Here is an 18,730-nt window from a genome sequence, read left to right as displayed (position 1 = left end):
GCTCAATAAACTATGAGGTTACAATAAAAATCATCACACAACAAAACATGCCACTAAGCTTGTCGGTAGAAACGACATGTTTATACCTACCTCTCCCGAAGACTTTAGATACTGGAGTGATCAAATACAAAACAGAAAATAAATACAGTATGTAAGAAACATCAAAATAAATAAAAGATGGCATAAAAATAAACAAGATATGTGTAGTTACCAGAATAACCAAGCAACTTAAAAGTCAGAACTTTTAGAAATGAAAAATTATAAATGTAGAAACTAAAAACTCAACAAAGCAGGTAGAGAGATGAGATACACCAAAGAATAAAACTGGTGAATTAGAAGACAGGAAACAAACCACCCAGAAAGCAGCACAGACATGCAGGGAGACAGAAAAAAAGACAAAAAGGAAAAAAAAGGGATACGAAGAGGTCTAACATATATAATCAATACTCTTAACTTTTGAAAGAGAATATCGAAAAAATAAGGAGAAGGGATATTAGAAGAGATAATGGCTGAGATTTTTCAGATCCAATAAAAGGCATGCATCTACAGATATAGGAATTACAGTTCATCAGAAACAAGATAAATTAAATACACACTTAGAAACATTTTGTTTAAATTTCAAAAATAGAAAATCTTAAAAGCAGTCTGAAAGAAAAGATCAAGATAAAATCTGGCTGAAAGTAGACTTCTCAATGGAAACCAAAGACAACAAACATCTTTAAGTAGTGAGAAAAAATAAGTTGTGAACCCAGTAAAACTATCTCTGAAGTATAAGATCAAAATAATAATATTTACACATAAACAAAAACCAAGAGTTTACCCCCCAGGAGATTCTCACCGAAGAAATGCATATTGTATACACTTTAAGAAGAAGAATGACCCCAGGAAGATCCTGAGATGCAAAGATACTGGTAAACACGTAGGTAAATCTCAAAAAAAAAACAAAAACAAAAACAAAAACAAAACAAAACCAAAAAACAAAACCCACACCTGATTTATGAGGTGGAACAGAGACAAATTTAACATCTCATCAACAATACCCCTTATGTGAGGGTACTTTGTATTTTCAAAGACCTTGTTAAGTTATTAGGGGAAGGTTAAAATTAACTCTAGAATGTCAGTATGGAGAACAAAATTTCAATGATGACCATAAAAGTACATGGAATTCACAGCTTCCCAAATAGTATAAAGGGAAAATTGGGGGCCCCTGGGTGGTTCAGTCAGTTGAGTGTCCGACACATGATTTCTGCTCAGGTCATGATCCCACGGTCATAGGATCGAGCCCCACCTCGGGATCCACACTTAGCATGGAGCTCGCTTAAGACTCTCTCTCCCCCTGTCCCTCTCCCCAACTCGCACTGCCATTCTCTCTCTCAAAATAAATAAACATTTTTTTTTTAAAAAGGGAAAATCAAAAGAAAAACCATCATTAAAAAAAAAAAATTAAACATACACTTTCCAAATGACCTAGCAATCCCACTTTTATTTACCCAGCAATGGAATACTAACCAGCAATCAGGAGAAACGAACTACTGGAATATGTAACTACCTTGGATTAATCTTAAAGGTATGATGCTGAGTGCCGAAGACAAGACAATCTGACAAAGTTATGTACTTATGATACAATTTACCTGACATTATTGGAAAGAAAAACCAGTGCTGGAGAACTACAGGCAGCTGGCAGGGGTTAGGAACAGAGAAGGGTTAAGAAGAGTCTTGGGGATGGTGGAACAGCCCCGTGTGCTGATTGTGGCAGTAGTGACAGGAATCTACCGTTACGTTAAGACACACCAAAAGCCTTAACAGTGATGTGCACTAACTTAAATAGAACACCATAGTCCTAATTCCGTGTTACTCTTCACGGTAACCACAACTTTTACACTAATTAAAATAAATTTTTTCTCATTAGTGGACCTACCTTCTTCTCTACTTACCAAGTTTGATCATTTAAATGAATGAAATCTGATCAAAACTGAATTATTTATCTAGTCACTTTAAAGGTGGATTTGTGAAAGCTGCTGCCACTTCCCTTTTTTGCTAAGCCCAGTCTAGCTGTCATGTGAGTTCAGTGTTTATAAAACATTTTACTGTAATGATATTAGTCATAACTACTGGATGAAAGTGTTGAGCAAGTAAGCCACATTATTTTTATAGTGCCAATATTGAAGTACCACCCATTGCAGATCCTAAAATACACATTTTAAGTCTCCAATTTAGTGCAAAAAAAAAAGAATTAGGTAATGACTCATTTAATAACAGCAGTATTGATATTTTGAAAGCATGTTTGCCAGTTAATTGGTTTCAAGAAGTTCCAAAGTCACCTACTGGTGGAGCCCAATATGTTTTCACAGTATAATTAAGTCATATGCAGATCCCCAGGAGCTTTAGTTTTAACGACCACCACCCAGGTATGACTGTAACCAGATGGTGTGACTCATTCCGTATGTCCACCAGTATGCTGCTCTTAACTATGCCTCAAACAATCTTGCAAACTGCCATTTGTTCAACTCAAATAACAATGTGTGCTGGGTGAATAGGAACACTTATTCAGTTTTATTAACTGTTTTTCTCCCCCTGGGGGAAAAGCTGGTTAAAATATTTTAATACCCTGTGGAAACTTATGCAGTTGCTAATATTGATCTAAAGTAATAAAGTTAATATGACATTTAGATCTATCCCAATCCTAGTTATGTAGTAAAAATATTACATATAAATAATGTTTCATATCAAAAAAAATTATACCTTTAAAATCTACAGCAGATGGAAGACAACTTTAACAGGTTATCAAGATTCTACAAACTGTGGATGCCAAGGCACTAACATGCACTGGATATTCCAAAACATTAGTCTATCCAGAACCCAACTTAAAAATACTGAACACACACACACACACACACACACACACACACACACACGATGTAAACCACACCTGTTGTTTTTTTTTTTACGGGGGGAGGGTTGAAAGTCACAAATACGGTCTGTAAAAGGTACTTGTAACACTTATGCAAAACATCTAAAAAAAATAATACTCAAGTAACAATTTAAACCTAATTAAGGTATCCAGTTAAAAGTGGACAAAACCCAAGAATATCTTCACAAACCTCTCCAAACCTCACTGAAATGAAAGCAAAGGAATAAAATGGTATTAACTCACAAAGAGACAGGAAAAGAGAATAAAGGAGGCCAAAAGTATACGGTAGTTCTCTAATAACAGAATTTGGAAAATAAAAAGTGAATATAACAGCAGTAACTGACTTTGCAGAATCAAGAAAAGCAAAACAGAATCTCCTTCAGAGAGAAGCCAACTAGAAGCTCATTCCCACTACAGAACCCCTTAAAGATTCACAAAAGGAATCCCAGGCAGGCTGGCGGGGGTGGGGCTGGGGATTACATAGGGTCAAAAATAAACTCCCAGTTCCACTACAGCCACAAGACTACCCCTACCAGGCCCTAGGCAGAAGTCTGAAGGAAAATTTAATCTGCAGAGACTATCCAAATAGACTAAGGACTGTTATTAGGTACCATGCTAAAAACCAGGGACTTAACTGGGACTTTCTACAAACTGAATGATAGATTATGTGCCTCTAGTCTTCTTCCTCAACTTGGATCCTAGAAAAATGGCAACCAGGCTCTTTTTCAGTCACCAACAACAATTTAGGAGAAAATACCTCTGAACTAAAAAAGCATGATTTCCAAACCAACGAGTCCAAAAGAATGGCTAAAATAATGAACAAAAGACCTAACCAAAATACTTCAATGTACGGTTCAGAACAGCAGGGATTAAAAAAAGAAGAAGAAAAGAGAAAAAAAGATCACATATACTCCCAAAGAGGGAGGGGGAAAATGGGACATGAAGAATCAGCAGGCTGCATCAGTCTACTGATGAATACGAAGAATACCATCAGACTTCCTAATTCCTAACATCAATACTGAGGATCTGAACAATTAAGCAATGCCTTAAAACTTCAAGGGTAAAGTATTTCCACCCTTATGAATGGGGACAAACGATTAATTTAAAAATGATGGCAGAATAAGACATTTACAGTCATACAGCTCTCAAAACTATCTCCCACTGATCTTTATCAGGAGGCTAATGAAGATGTGGGCTCCTGGAAAGAGAGGGTCTAACACAGGTTAAACATGAAAAAGAAATTTCCAAAATGAAGGCAGAAGAAAAGTCCCAGGATGACCACTGCATAGTAGGTCTAGAGAGAAGCATGACCACGCCAGAAGATGACAGAAGTGCCCAGAAAAGATTTATCAATTAAAAAAAAAAAAGGTACCTGATGCGTCTGATCATATTGAAAGAAGTTTTATGCCTCAGCCAGAGATTATTTATCTGGGGATATATTAATGATACATACATGGAAAACAAATGAAGAGAACTAAACAATTACAAACTTCAGGGAAAAGTTTGTATAAGCAAGAAAATAATAGTAATAACATACTATAGGTCTCAGCTGAGAATACGTACATACTTGCAACAAGGCAAACACTAAATAATGATTTAACCAACAACGGTGATAACATTATATGGAAGAGGTAGAAACAGTAGATGTAAAGGGAGAGAGAAGTGTTGAGGACCAAATCCTTATTTCCTCTTTGTACAACAGAGAAGTGAATATATAAAGCCAACACTGGAAAAAAAAAACTTCCAATAGCTGTAACTATGTTAGTTAGAAATACTAAGGTAAACACAGAAGGAGGGCAGAGACAAGAGTTCACAGTCACTGTCTAGGACAATCTGAAATGGAGGAAGGGAACAGGTGACTGTTGTTCGTTATAAGCCTTTCCCTTTTTACATTATGTGCACGTATTCTTTAGATAAACATTAAAACCGAATTAAAAATGAAACATAAAAAAAGAATCGATACAAAGAGTCCTTGCTCTTCAAAGCCAAGTTTAGGGGCGCCTGGGTGGCTCAGTCGGTTGGGCGGCCGACTTCGGCTCAGGTCATGATCTTACGGTCCGTGAGTTTGAGCCCCGCGTAGGGCTCTGTGCTGACAGCTCAGAGCCTGGAGCCTGTTTCAGATTCTGTGTCTCCCTCTCTCTGACCCTCCCCCGTTCATGCTCTGTCTCTCTCTGTCTCAAAAATAAATAAACGTTAAAAAAAAAAAATTAAAAAAAAAAAAAGCCCAGTTTAACTGACATACAATTTACAGGTTGCTTTCTTTGATGAAAAAGTTTGAGGAATTTTTTAAATTTCAAAGGTATCAAGTCTCTCTACTAGACACTAGCGATCTTTTTATAGACGTACCTACTGAACACAACTGTTTTAGAACTACCAAAATTCACTGTGTAGGAGATAAAGCTTTGAAGACAGAAATGAGGAAGAGTTTTCATGTTTTCCCACATTATTAGTTGTAGTGATTTTAATACTCTCCCCATCAAAGAGCTAGCACAGTTTAACAAAACATGGGGGAAGAACAGAATTTTTAGAATCTGACAATTACAAAAAACTTCTCTCTTCCTTTTGTAAACATGTATGCTTCTCTATAACTTCCATACACGTCTCCCATTTCCTCCCAGAGAATAAATTTATTACCTCTTCCACATACAGGCCTTAAAATTACCCAAAGACAGTGACCATATATACAGCTCCCCAACCCACCCGTCTTTACTTCTGGTTCCTGCAGTTTTAAATCTGCTTATCATCCTGGTAAAATTCCTTAGAGCATGCTGCAGTTAATGTACCTCTTAAAAGAAGCAACCAGAATAAAAGCAAGGTGTATTTATGACTTCCCTCTCTCTGAAACAGTATGGTTCCAATCAAAAGGAGACTACATCTTACTCAGGAGTCTGAAAAAATATGTTCCAACTTAAAAAAAACTGTCATTCCTCATATTTCGAACAACTCAAACAAGCTTCCCACTGCTACCGTAAAGCCAGTTATGAATTTCCTTCTAATCACATCCAATCATCCAACTCTTAAGACAAGAGTTCTCAGGTGTGGGCCTGTAAAGGATGTCACAAGGAACCTGCTACTAACTACTCCAGGTTATGAGTGATTTACCTTTTTTTTATACACCTTAGAGGAATCCACGGTGGGTATTCCTAACCAATTACCACTCTGACTGTGTAAAGTGGGAAATACATTAAGAAGTCAGGGGGATCAATGGGAAGAGTAACGGCACCTAGTTCTGATTATCTCCACAGGACTTTCTCAAGAATATGAGCATTATGCACATAGTCTAGAAAAGGGTGAAAACAGGATGCCACCATACCATATATGCTTATGAGTTTTCCCAGGACAGAAGATGCTCACAAAACTACAGAACAGCCCCCCTTCATCAATTTGTTGGAGGAATCCATGTTTCTCCTCCCTGCTGAACAACCTACCTACAGCAAATGCCTATTGCGCAGCAAACATTCCCAGCTAGGAGGCCGGCTCTCTCCTGCTCCTTCCAACTGAGTTTCATGTTTATCAAGAGCCGTTTAATATAACAACTTGGTAATGCAGTTGGCACAGTATTTGGTAAATATACAGTTTAATTAAAGATTATGTAAAATAACGACACATGAGAATTGTTTCCATAAAAACGAAGTATTTTGGAGACTTAATTGAGTCACTATGAAAACTTGTTGTTTAACCGTAGACAAGAATTGTAAAAGACTGAAGAGAAGATCGAGAACAATCCCACACTCAACCTGCTTTAAAAGCAACTTAAAATCTAAGTATTGTGGGCGCCTGGGTGGCTCAGTCGGTTAAGCGTCTGACTTCGGCTCAGGTCATGATCTCATGGTTCGTGGGTTCGAGCCCCGCGTGGGGCTCTGTGCTGACAGCTCAGAGCCTGGAGCCTGCCTCGGATTCTGTGTCTCCTTCTCTCTGCCCCTTCCCCGCTTGTGTTGTCTCTCAAAAATAAACATTAAAAAAAAAAAATTCTAAATATTGTAAACAACACAATGTGAGTCTGGGTTATAGCAAAGGGACAAAGAATCTAGTCAGTGGAACCACATTCAAAGAAAAGTCTAGGTTTTACAAAAAACTCTGACAAATTAACAATTATACATTAAAATAAAAAAACTAAGTATATAAAAACATATATACATATGCACACATACATACATAATTGATTTTTAATGAATCTAATCACTATCAATCCTAAATGCATAGGATAGGAGGTTTTCATTACAATTCAGGTATAGAAAACAGTAAGAGAATTCATTCATGGCAGTGTAGATAGGCCAAATTCAAAACAGCACCATATTCCCATTACACTCACAATACACAACAGCAGTTTCTGAACAAAATTCAAAGTTAGGAAAACACATTTGCAACTAAGTTCCTTTAAATTTTTTTGAAAAGCATAGCTATGAAGTAAAAATGCATGATACATCCATAAACTGTCTGTCCTGCTTTTAAAATCCAACGAAGTTAAAATCTACCATCTAACTCCCCAAAATATAGAGTTCAAAACAGTTTACAATAATCCATGGGAAACCTTTATACATTTGCTAGCGGTGGACTCAGCATTAGTTCTGGATCCCAACATCAACCAAAGTATCACAACAAAGCACTAAGAATGTATGCTAGGGATGCCTGAGTGTCTCGGTTGGTTAAGCTTCCAACTTCGGCTCAGGTCATGATCTCGCAGTTTGTGAGTTCGAGCCCCACGTCAGGCTCTGTGCTGACAGCTCAGAGCCTGGAGCCTGCTTCAGATTCTGTGTCTCCCTCTCTCTCTGCCCCTCCTCCACTCATGCTCTGTGTGTGTGTCTCTCTCTCTCAAAAATAAACATTAAAATATTTTAGAAAAAAAAGAATGTATGCTAATTTTACAATTTGAAGTCGTTTTTATGGAACAATTCACGTGTCATTATTTACATAATCTTCATTTAAACTATATATTTACCAAATACCATGCCAACTGGATGACCAAGTTATTATATTAAACAGCTCTCGATAAATGATAAACGTAACAGTACTTTCCTCATGTTGTTACTAGAATCCTGCCTGACACACAGCTAGCACTCCATAAATGTTACTAATTATTATTATTATTATTATTATTATTACATTTTCTATTTCCACAAATACTTGAATTGTATCCCCAACACATGTATTAGTGCTGGGAACCTAATGAATATTTGCTTAAAAACATCGTGTCCTTCATAATTGAAGTATCTCATTGTCTTCCCACTTACACTAATTTGAAATTGTACTAAATTTTCAAAACATCTCATTGAATACAGCCACATTAGAGTACTAAAAAAAATGGAAAAGGAATTAAAGATATAAATCACTGCCCACTGTAATCTCGTAAGATCCTGACTATTATAAACAGAGCTCCAAAAGACTATTTGATTGCAATCCACTCTAATGCTAATAATTGTATAAAAACAAACTAGATGCCTTTTCATCTAACTTTAAAATATTCACCATGAGTCAAAATGCACACAAAATTAATAAAGTATAAGTTAGTATCAGGCTACATTTATACACCTATTGAAATTCCCATTTTAAATACACTGTCCACATAAAATACCTGGTATTAGAAGGGACAAAATATTTCTCAAATGTTATTTTTTATCTTATCTAAACCCTTTTGAAAAACATGAATTACTTTTTAAAGACGAACAATTCTTATTTACTGATTATGCCAATATTAAATAATTTGGTCTAAAACTAGTCTTTTTAATTTTTGTTTTATTTTATATTTGAGAGAGAGAGAGAGAGAGAGAGAGAGGGAGCGTGCGCATGAGCAGGGGAGGGGCAAAGAAGAGAGGGAAACAGAATCTGAAGCAGGGTCCAGGCTCCGAGCTGTCAGCACAGAGCCTGGTGCAGGGCTCAAACTCACAAACCGTGAGATCATGACCTGAGTTCAAGTTGCTTAACCAACTGAGCCACCCAGGCACCCCCAAATTTTTTAATTTTTTTTTTTTTTTTTTTTTTTTTTTTTTGAGAGAGAGAAAGCTCATGAGCAGGGAAGTGGCAGAGGGAGAGAGAGGATCCGAAGCAGGCTCTGTGCTGACCGCAAAGAGCCTGATGTGGGGCTCGAACTCACAAACCTTGAGATCATGCCTGACCTGGGCTGAAGCCGGACGCTAAACTAAGCTACCCAGCCACCCCAATTTGGTCTAAAACTAGTCTTTAAATCAACTAAAAGTTCCTTAACATGAAGGCAATGTTTGACTGTTGGCTGTAATGGAGTGTCCATTCATAATTTTAAGTATTTCTGTAGGTAGGACCAGAAAGCAAGTGACAAATCAATCTGTTACAATACCCCCATTCTAGCTCAGTAATAAATCGTTTAACCATCTACATTTCAAGTTTCACAATTTGAATTGTCATATACTCTGAATGAGCATCAAACAGGTATAGGACAATCATCAGGAAAGAAAAGATTCTGAGGGTCTAGCAATATAAACAATAAGATGCTTATTCAATTTGTGTGAACAAAGATAGCACTAAATGAATGACAAAGGGTATGTGACTAACCTCTAAAATGTAGAATTCATGACAGTAGACACCATTTACTGCATATCAGCATTTTCTAGGCACATCAAGGTTTCCCAAAGGATCCAGGACAACGTGCACACAGTGGCCTTGCTTAATACCTTGCCCTAAGTCACAAAGCTAGTGGCAGTGTCGGATTCTGATTTCAAAATTCATATTCTTCCAAATATACTGTGTCACCTCCATAGCAAACATGTAATTATTAGACTCAATAGTTATTTTATTCTCCTCAAATTATTTTCCTTTATCATTGCTTTTCAAGGACAGAAATCCTTAGGAGCTCCTGTCCCTTCAATATTTCTGCAGTAGCCATCAGATCCTGCATCTCTTCTTTCCTTCCCAAGAATCCCAGATTTCTGACGTGAGGACTCTATCTGGGGACCCTTGTTGCCCCAGTGAAGTCACTGTGGATAGTGAGTCCAATGAGGGCACCGGTTCAAGGTAGCTACATGCCTGAGTGATGGCAGAACTTCTGGAAAAGCTGGGACACTGGCGGGAATTAAGGCAGTACCCAGCTTGCAGGGGCTGGGAGCTGCCAACTTGGGTTGAGAGAAATCTAGGCAACATCGTCGAGCCCCTGGAAAAAGTCTCCCTTCAGAACAAAGGTTTTGAGTCACATCTGAAGAATCCAAACTGATAGATTTTTATAAGGGTGCTTCTCATCTCAATGTCTTTCACATACTGTTTGCCACTCACGGAATGGCTTTTCCGCCACGTTAATGCCTCCTATTTACCGGGCAGCTACTGTGTACCAGGCATCAAGTGAGATGTTAAACAGGTTATCTCTAACACTGAAAACTAATCTACATCCAAAAGCTACAAGGTAAACTTTATCCTCACTATTCACAGATGAGAAAATTCAAACTCAAGGAGACTGAGTGACATTCTCAATACCACACAGGTAATAAATGGCGCCAGGATTCAAGATCAGGTTTATCTAGCTCACAAGTACTTGTTCTTTCAACACCATGAAGCAGCCAGCCACATGGATCTTGCCTTTAAAAGTCTTTGTTCAGAAATCAAATCTTCTGTGAAGCTTTCTCTATCCATTTACATATTTCATGAATAGTTTTTAGAGAAAGGAAATATTACAACGTATCACCACTGTTTACACAGTTAGAATACAAGCTCCTTAAAGACAGTAGGATCCAAGTAACCCCACTGCCTCCCATAACGTATGTGACACAGACCAAGTGAGCAATAAATATATGCAGAATCACCAGCGAATGGAGATATAAAGTCTTATCTATCACAGATTAAATTCTTAAAATAAGCAATTGTCAGCATAGTGAGATATCCTTCTACATAGAATGCTTCTGAAATGTGGGCTTTTAGGAAGAAATTTGTAAATATTTGTTGATCTTAAACATTTGCTGCCTAGACTAAATGTTGCCCTGCTATACTTATGAAGGACTACAGAGAAATGTCAGAAATTCAAAACAGTAAATATAGACATTTTTTTTCCAAACCAAGTATTTCCCATGTACCAAACGACCTTGTGCTTAGTAAAAGCAGAACATACTTACCATTATGCACATAAGAGAAACCAAATACATTTAAATCACCAGACTGTTGGCCTTCATTTTAGAACCAAAGTTGCCCAATACAGGTCACTTAACTTTATCTGTAAACGCGAAGTGTGAACCAGACTTTCTTCTAGATATCACCCAGCTCTACAATTCTGTGTAATTCAGTAATATTACTGTTTACCAACTTCTTAGAGTGCTTCTCTGACTACAATCTGAGAGTAACCTTCCGGGGAACCTGGGTGGCTCAGTTGGTTAAGCATCTGACTTCAGCTCAGTTCAAGATCTTACCATACACGGGTTCTCAGATTCTGGGCCTCCCTCTCTCTCTCTCACTGCCCCTCCCCTGCTCACACTCTGTCTCTCTGTCTCTCTCTCAAAATAAACAAACATTAAAAATTTTTTTTAAAAACAAAAATTAAAAATAAATAGTAACGTTTCAAACAAGGTCTCTCCTATCACATACATTTTAGCATACTTACCCCTGACATTTCTCTCATTTACTTATATTACCATCTCCCCTACAGTGTAAGCACCAAAAGCACAGTGATTTTGCTGTATTCATCAGCACACCCCAAGGCTTCACACAAAACACAGGAGGCACCCAATAAATGTCTGTTGAAGAATTAACATCATGGAAGGCTAATAACATCTTTTTGCCCAAGGGGGAAAAAAAGCGAATTGTGGGCTGCTAGGCACGTCCTGCATTTTCTAAACATGAGTTTTCTAATCTATTATATACTTTGCCTCAGTATTAATCTTACAAGGTGTTTTTTTTTTGGGGGGGGGGATGGGGTCCAAATTACTTTATTTGAAGGAATGCTACCAATGAAGAACTCAAGTGGATGTTTTGGCACAACAAAGGTTTTAAGAATATTTAGTGACCACCACTTTGCCAAGATAATTAGTACCCAAAAGCAGCTCGGCAGTTCCACAATCATCTGCAAACTTTCCAAAGGAAATTTCACAGTGACAAAAACCTTATCAAAATAAAGCTTAATAAACCGAAGAAGAACAAATACAAACCACCCCAAACGATTCAAGAGGTAGTCTCCGTTTTTCCGAACAAAATGCTGTCGTCCCCTCTCCCCTGTCTGTAATACAGATACTGACGCTGATAGACAAGTCTTCCAGATACCATGACACAGCTTCTAGTCGGTACCTTATTTGCATTCAAACTTTCCCCAAACTCAAGACTCTCTTTGGACCATAAAACTAAAACCCCACCACCTCCCATCTGCTTCTCTGCCTCCCTCTCTCGCAATTAAGCCTCTCGAACTTCTTCCCTTGGGATTCACATCTCTGCCACCAAGACAATTTAATCCTGCTACTCCTCCTAAGTGCCTGCTTTCTCCCAGTGACCTAGGTTCTCTCGACCCGGGGGGCGGGGGAGGGGTGGAGGAAGCCCAGCCTAAGCGTCCCTGCTCTTTCCCACCCTAGCTTCTCCCCCCACCCCCACCCCCACCCCCTCTCTGCGGGCTCCCGGCAGGTGCCTCGCCGGGGATCTCCGCGCCCCGGCCGCCGCCAGGCGGGGCACACAAAAGACCCGCACGGCCCTCCCCAGCCTCCTCCGGTCTTTCCCCTTCAGCCCCATCGGGTCAGCGCCCCGGAGAGCAGAGGCCCGAGGGAGACGGCGCCGGCTCCGCGGGGCGCAGAGATGCTCGCCCCGGGCGCCCCCTCCTGACCCCACCTTCGCCCACGCCCCACCCACGAAGCCTGCCCCGGGCCGGGACCCTCGGCCCGAGAAACCGAAAGCGCGCATCCCCAGCCCGGCGGCCGGGGCCGAGCGCAACCCGCCCCACGGCCTCCGCCGCGCCCCTCCCCGCCAGCCCGCGCCCCAACCGCCGGCCCAAGCGGGCGCCCCCGCCGGCCTCCCGCGCCGCCCGGCGCCCCCGCTCCCCCCGCCCCCAGCCCCGGGGAAGGGCCCACCCCCGCCCGGCGGCCCGGCGGCCCGGCACTCACAGGCTGCCGGAGCAGGAGGTACAGACGAAGGAGCCGACCGTCATGTTCACGTAGGTGGGGCCGCGCTGGTCGCAGTCGAAGCACTTTCGGTTGTGCGGGAGGCCGGTCATGTCCCGCAGCATCTTCAGGTGCTTCTCCTCCTGCTTCCGCTTCGCGCTGGCCGCCATGGCCGCGGCGCCGAGGGAGGAGGCCGGCAGGGCCGGGAGCGGGAGCCGGGCGGCGCTGCGCCGGGGGCCCGCGGTCCCACGGGCCGCCCTGGCCGCGGCCGCCGCCCTCCGTCAGCGCGCGCCGCCCGCGCCGGATCTGGCCGCCTCGGTTCGACTCGACTGCGCTGGGCGCGGCGCGGACGCTGCGGAGCGCGGGCTGACGGGCCACACCAACCGGCCCGGCCGGGACAACCGCCGCCGCCGCCGCCGCCGCCGCCACCTTCCCGACTTCTCCTGAGGGGAAAAGACGAGGAAGGGGGACGGCAAGAGGAGGCCCGCCCCGGGCGGCCGGAGGCCAAGTGGCGGCCGGCGCCCTCTGCTGGCCAGGAGGAGTCAGTTGCTGCGGCCGCGCAGAGGCCTGGAATTGGGCCGGGGCAAAGTAGCAAAGATAGGCAGGTGATGGTAGCGATGGACTGTAGTTATTAGACAGCTTGGATGTGCTAAGCGCATTATTACCTGAGTTAACTTCCTCCCCCGCTCAAAACTCTCCCAGGGGCTGCCGACTGCTTTGGGGATAATTCCAACTTCCTCATCGTGCTCCAAAAGGTGCTCCCTCACCTACCCCAACCTGCCTCTCTCCCCATCCTGGTTTCCTCCACCACGCTGGCTTTCCGTTTGTACCCCAGACACCGCAAGCTGCCTTCTGACCCAGGACCCTTACCCTGCTGTCCGCTCTGTATTCGGGTTTCTCGGCCTTGTCACTATTCACATTTTGCATTTGATAATGTTTTGGTGAGGCGGCGGTCTTATTGCTTTGGAGAATATTGAACAGCGTCCCTAGCCTTTTATCCATTAGATGTCAGAACGCCCCCTCAACCCCACCCCCAGTTGCGGCCACCAAAAATCCTCAGACATCGCCAAAGGTGGAACCGTGGTCGAGAGAGATGTAATCAATTGATTTATGCCTGTAAGGCAGGCAACCTTCCTCAGCCCAACCTACCCGTTTAATGTTGCCACCCACCTCCCTGAAAGCAGCCTTCCATGAAATCGCTGTGTTGGGTTTTCTTCATAGTTGTAGCTGTTTGAAGTCCTGCTTCTTCTTTAGTGTTTACTGGGTGTCGTCTGGGACCCTCCCATTGGGCTCCAAACAGCCTGGCCCCAGCCTTTTCTTCACTACTCCACCCACCCCCCCTTCGCAGAGCTGGGAGCAAAGTGCCCAATGTTCATGGAATGAATGCATTCAGTATCTCATTTAATCTTCACAGGATCCCTTTGGGGTAAGCATTATTGTTCTTTCCATCTTTAAAGCTCTGGGGCATTAAGCAAATTTACCATAGGATACAAATGGGAAACTGGGATTCCAACCCAGACAGTCAGACTGTAGGACCCAAATCTCTTTGTCCCTCTAAGCACACAGCCCGCAGGATGTTAGAAATCACCCCTGCTCCTCGGTTCCTGAAGGAGTACAGGGAGACCCAGAGAACTGAAGTTCCAAAATCACTCAGCTCCTGAATGGGAGAGTAAGACTAGAACCCACCAGCCCCCAGACCTCCCATGAAAGTGCCTGGATGCATCGCACAGGTGAGACTTCATGTTAATATAATACTGTTAATAATAGCTAGATATTAAAGTGATCAACAGATTTTGGATCGGTCAATGGACTTTTTTTTAACTTTCTGTTAAGGAAAATATCAAAGTCCCATGAGTCTGGGGCCCACCTTCAGTAATCACGAGCTCATGGCTAATGTGCTTTCTGCCCTCATCTTCCCATTCTCTCCTCCTGTTATTTTGAAGCAAATTCCAGACATACACTATTCATCTGCACGTATTTTAATTTGGGTTGCTAAAAAACAAAATAGCAACTTTCTTTTTTTTAAACCTAACCACAATAGCATTAGCACACCTAAAAAGTTAATGATAATTCCTTAAAATCATGCAATAGCCTGTCAAGTGTTCAAGGTTCTCACTGATATTTTTAAAAGATTTTTATAGTTTATTTTGATCCCCACATTGCCATTGGGTCATATATGGGTTGCACGGCCTGTGGGTTTCCCCTCTATCTCCTTTTTTCCTTGTAATTCCTTTTTTTTAGGAATTGGGCCCTTTGTTGCGTCCTTTCTAATAAGCTTTGTTATTTAACACCTCTACCCTCTCTATTTCCTAAAAATTTATGGTTGGGTCTAGTTCACTTGTTTCCAGTTCTGTTTTTTTGTTATTGCTGGCAAAATTTTGTTTGTGTTCTTCCATCAGGAGGCACATAATGCAGGGAGGGAGGGAGGGAGGGCTGTCCTTTCTATCTTTTTATGATGTTAGCAGCCATTGATGATTAATGTCTAGATTCATTCATATGTTAAGGGTTACACAGTGGTGATAATCTAACTCTGTCATTCCTTCTCCGTGTGTCAGCTGGAAGATTTCAGCTAGTATCTGGCACAGTTTACATCACAAAGGATCAATGTTTGATTCCTGTCCTTTATACACAGATGTTCAAAATAATATATTGGTTTCCTATCACCTTGCAACGGTGATCAATAGTTTTGTGTGCGATTGGTATTTTTGTCAATGTCATTACCAACTCGAGAATTGGAGCACAGTTGATATATTTCATATCCTGGGTGTTCACGTAGTCTCATCACTGGCCGGCAAGAGCCTCTGAAAGTTGGCCCTTGAGTGTTTCCGACCAAGACTGTTGACTTAAGGTCATCTGGAGTGCCATCACAGCAGGGCCTGGGCTGGTTGGGAGATGAGAGCACCAGAATGCCCAAGCGTGGATTGATCAAAACAGAGGCTTACTTACCAGCGTCACTTTGGCCAAATATGACACCCAGCAGACTGTTATTCATCACCAACAAATGCACTTAACCCACAGCCAATGGCTTGCTTCATCTTTCTATGGTTTATCATCCGATAAATGTCAGAGTCACAAGGCGTGGCTGCAGCACCTTTCTACAAACAGTTTAATAAGTGGTTGTTTCGCTATCGCATTGTTCAAAGGAGCAGGAGAAGGTGTTTCCAGACCATCCATCTGGGTGGAAGGTGAAGTTGAAGTCCGAAATATCTTCTCCAAGTAAAGTTGCAAGTCCATATGATGGGCTGAATTTTGGCCTTTTCGTATTCTGTGTCACATCCACGCAGGTTTCCACTTTTAAAAGATCCCAAGGGAAGTTTGCCGCATGTCAGGCCAGACTATTTACTTAAATTTCCTTATCCCTCATAACAACGCAGAAGGAGGTATTATTATCTCCATTTTATTGAGGAAATTGAGGCTCTGAAATGCTGGCTTGCCCAAGGCCACGCTGGAAATGAAGCAAGAAGCTGGGATTCAAACCCAGATTGGGCTACGCCACACCAGCTTCTGCTTCCCATAACTGAATACTGACCCTGCTTCTGAAGCAGAAATTACCTTCAGAGATGTTAAAGCTGCAGCCAGAGTGATTTTTCAAAATGCTAATGCGATTCAGGCCTCCCCAGCCTCCTCCCCCTGCTTAAAACCTTTCAGTGACGTCCCATTGCTCTAAGGCTGAAAGAAAATCTGGGAGGCCCAGAAGCTCCTTGAAAGGGGCCTCCTTCCTGCAGGCCATGCCAGGTCTCCACACCCTGCCACAGCTCCAGTGTGCCCCGGGGAACCACCTTAAGTCTCTGCCACACTGCTCCAGCCCCACTTCCTTCTCGGGGCCTTATATTCTCTTCTGTCCCACCTCAGGACCTTTGCACATGCACTGTTGCTTCCAAAAAGAGACTTCCTTCTCTTTCCCTTCTCATCCCTCAGATCCAGCTCAGTGTCTTGGTTTTCAGAGATCCTTCCCTGTCCTGCCTAACTAAGCTAGACCCCGTAATAGGTGCTCATAGTAACACATGCCTCTGCTTTAGAGCACTTGTTGCCGTGGCTATTTACAATGCTTTGTGATTTTCAATTAGGGTCCCTAGACCCGCACTACGTGGTGAGCTTCACCCAGGAAGGGGCTAGGTCTGTGTTTCCTCACAATCGCTCCTCCTGAATATGGAGCCTGGTCTTGGAAGGGACTCAGTAAATACTGGTTGAATGAATAAATCAACGCAGCAGTGAGGAGGCAGAGAAGAAAGCTTCCTTCAATCCTACACCATGGGTTCAGGGTTCTGTTCATTGTTGTCTGCTGCGTTGGCTCCCGGAATGATTCCAGTTCTGTCAAAGCTACCACAGTGTTGTTAAAGAACTTGCAAATTTCCGAAATCAAACCTCGGAGGGGAGGAATCTAAAACCGGCTCAAGCCTATCTTATCCCCAAGGGCGACTCAGAGAAAATGTCCTGGAGAGGCCCCAAGGAGCCAGGCCACCCCACCCTCAGCACCTGTGAGCGAGGCCCAGAGAGGAGGCCCCTCAACTGTCCTCCCTGACACAAAGCAGGACAAGCAGTGGCAAAAACCGTGGGAGAACAGGCAGTGGATTCGTGGCCCAGAGCATCTGAGTGAGGAGAGGAGAGGGATTCCCATTCAGGAAGAACTCAGGAAGATTTAGACTTGACAATAATCTCTAACTGAATTAGCCCCGGGGTCAAGGTGACCCAGCGACAGAATAGAAAGAAGTTCTTGCCAGACGCACACGTGCGTCCCATGCCCATCCTGGCCCCCTGCGGCACACCCCGAATTCCTACTTGGAATGAATCCTGGATTTGCCTTGCGAATAGCACCGCCATCTTGTTTCCTTGGTTTGCTTGTGTATTAAAAGGCCTGATTTGTTAAGTATAATTATTTTTAAACACACCACAGTCTTCGTGGCCCCATTTTGATGGCTTGTCATGTTTTAATCTACGGGGAGCCTTGAAAACGTGGATGTGGCAGGAACCCTCTCCGAGGTGAGTGCCAAGGTCTCTGCCCAGCCCCCAACTTGGAGAGCTGACCTTTCAGAAGCTCTTTGTCCTCCCTCTGGCACCCAGTTTCGGGCTGGAGAGCCTCGATTCTACATCCTTAGGGTCCTCCTATCTTTCCTTCAGGACCTCCTGATGCTCCAAGCTGACTTTCATTATAAGAGGAGTTACCTGATGACAGTGAGCGTCTACAATCTGGGCAAACTGGAGCAGTGGGTTTTTCCTTTTTATTGACAGCTTGTCTCCTCTTGACTTTTTCCAGCTGGTGGCCACAGAAACCAATGCTAATTTTTATGGCCCGTTTAAGTAATGCAAAAGGCAAGTAATTGTGGCCCCATTAATTCCCCTGGGCCCCCGCCACCAAGGGGTTTCACAGAATGAATAATCACAGGGCCTGTGTTCAAAGCACAGCGGAATAATACTCACCTCGGGGTTTTTTTCCCCGCCTTTCTTCTGTTGATAGCACCTTCCTTTAGCTGTGGTTTGATTATTTTTAACATTGCTTTCTGATTCACTTTTTAATTTGCAAGAAGCAGTGAGAGAGAAGAAGAAGACGGGCGGGCGGGGGGTTGGAACCTATAGACGACACGTAGTGCATACTTCCTGGAAACATTGGTGTGGTTTCTGGGTAGATTGCAGAGAGCAGCGAGAAACTAGACAGCCGAAGGACCCTAGTCCCTCAGTACTAGGCAGTCACCTGGCTTCCTCCTCCCTACAGGTGCCAGGATAAACAGGCGGCAGACCGCCCCCCCCTCCCCCCCCGCCACCCCCAGCAGCTGTCCCAGCTGTTGAAGACCTT

The 18,730-nt window shown here is 42.9% G+C and overlaps 1 protein-coding gene across 4 annotated transcripts in view; it reads right to left on the bottom strand.

Moving 5' to 3' along the window:
- Positions 1-13,190, bottom strand: part of AGFG1 (ArfGAP with FG repeats 1) — a 72,846-nt gene extending 59,656 nt beyond the window's left edge. For 3 of the 4 annotated variants that reach the window (XM_042950359.1, XM_042950360.1, XM_042950361.1), the window contains exon 1: positions 12,943-13,190. In XM_042950359.1, the coding sequence (XP_042806293.1) occupies positions 12,943-13,109 (167 nt within the window). In that variant the 5' untranslated portion in view covers positions 13,110-13,190. The remainder of the gene's footprint in view (positions 1-12,942) is intronic. The other variant, XM_042950358.1, reaches the window with a different exon arrangement.
- Between the last annotated feature and the right edge of the window lie 5,540 nt (positions 13,191-18,730).

Source organism: Panthera leo, chromosome C1, assembly GCF_018350215.1.
Source record: "Panthera leo isolate Ple1 chromosome C1, P.leo_Ple1_pat1.1, whole genome shotgun sequence".
NCBI lineage: Eukaryota > Metazoa > Chordata > Mammalia > Carnivora > Felidae > Panthera > Panthera leo.
This window is presented reverse-complemented; position numbering and strand designations above follow the sequence as displayed.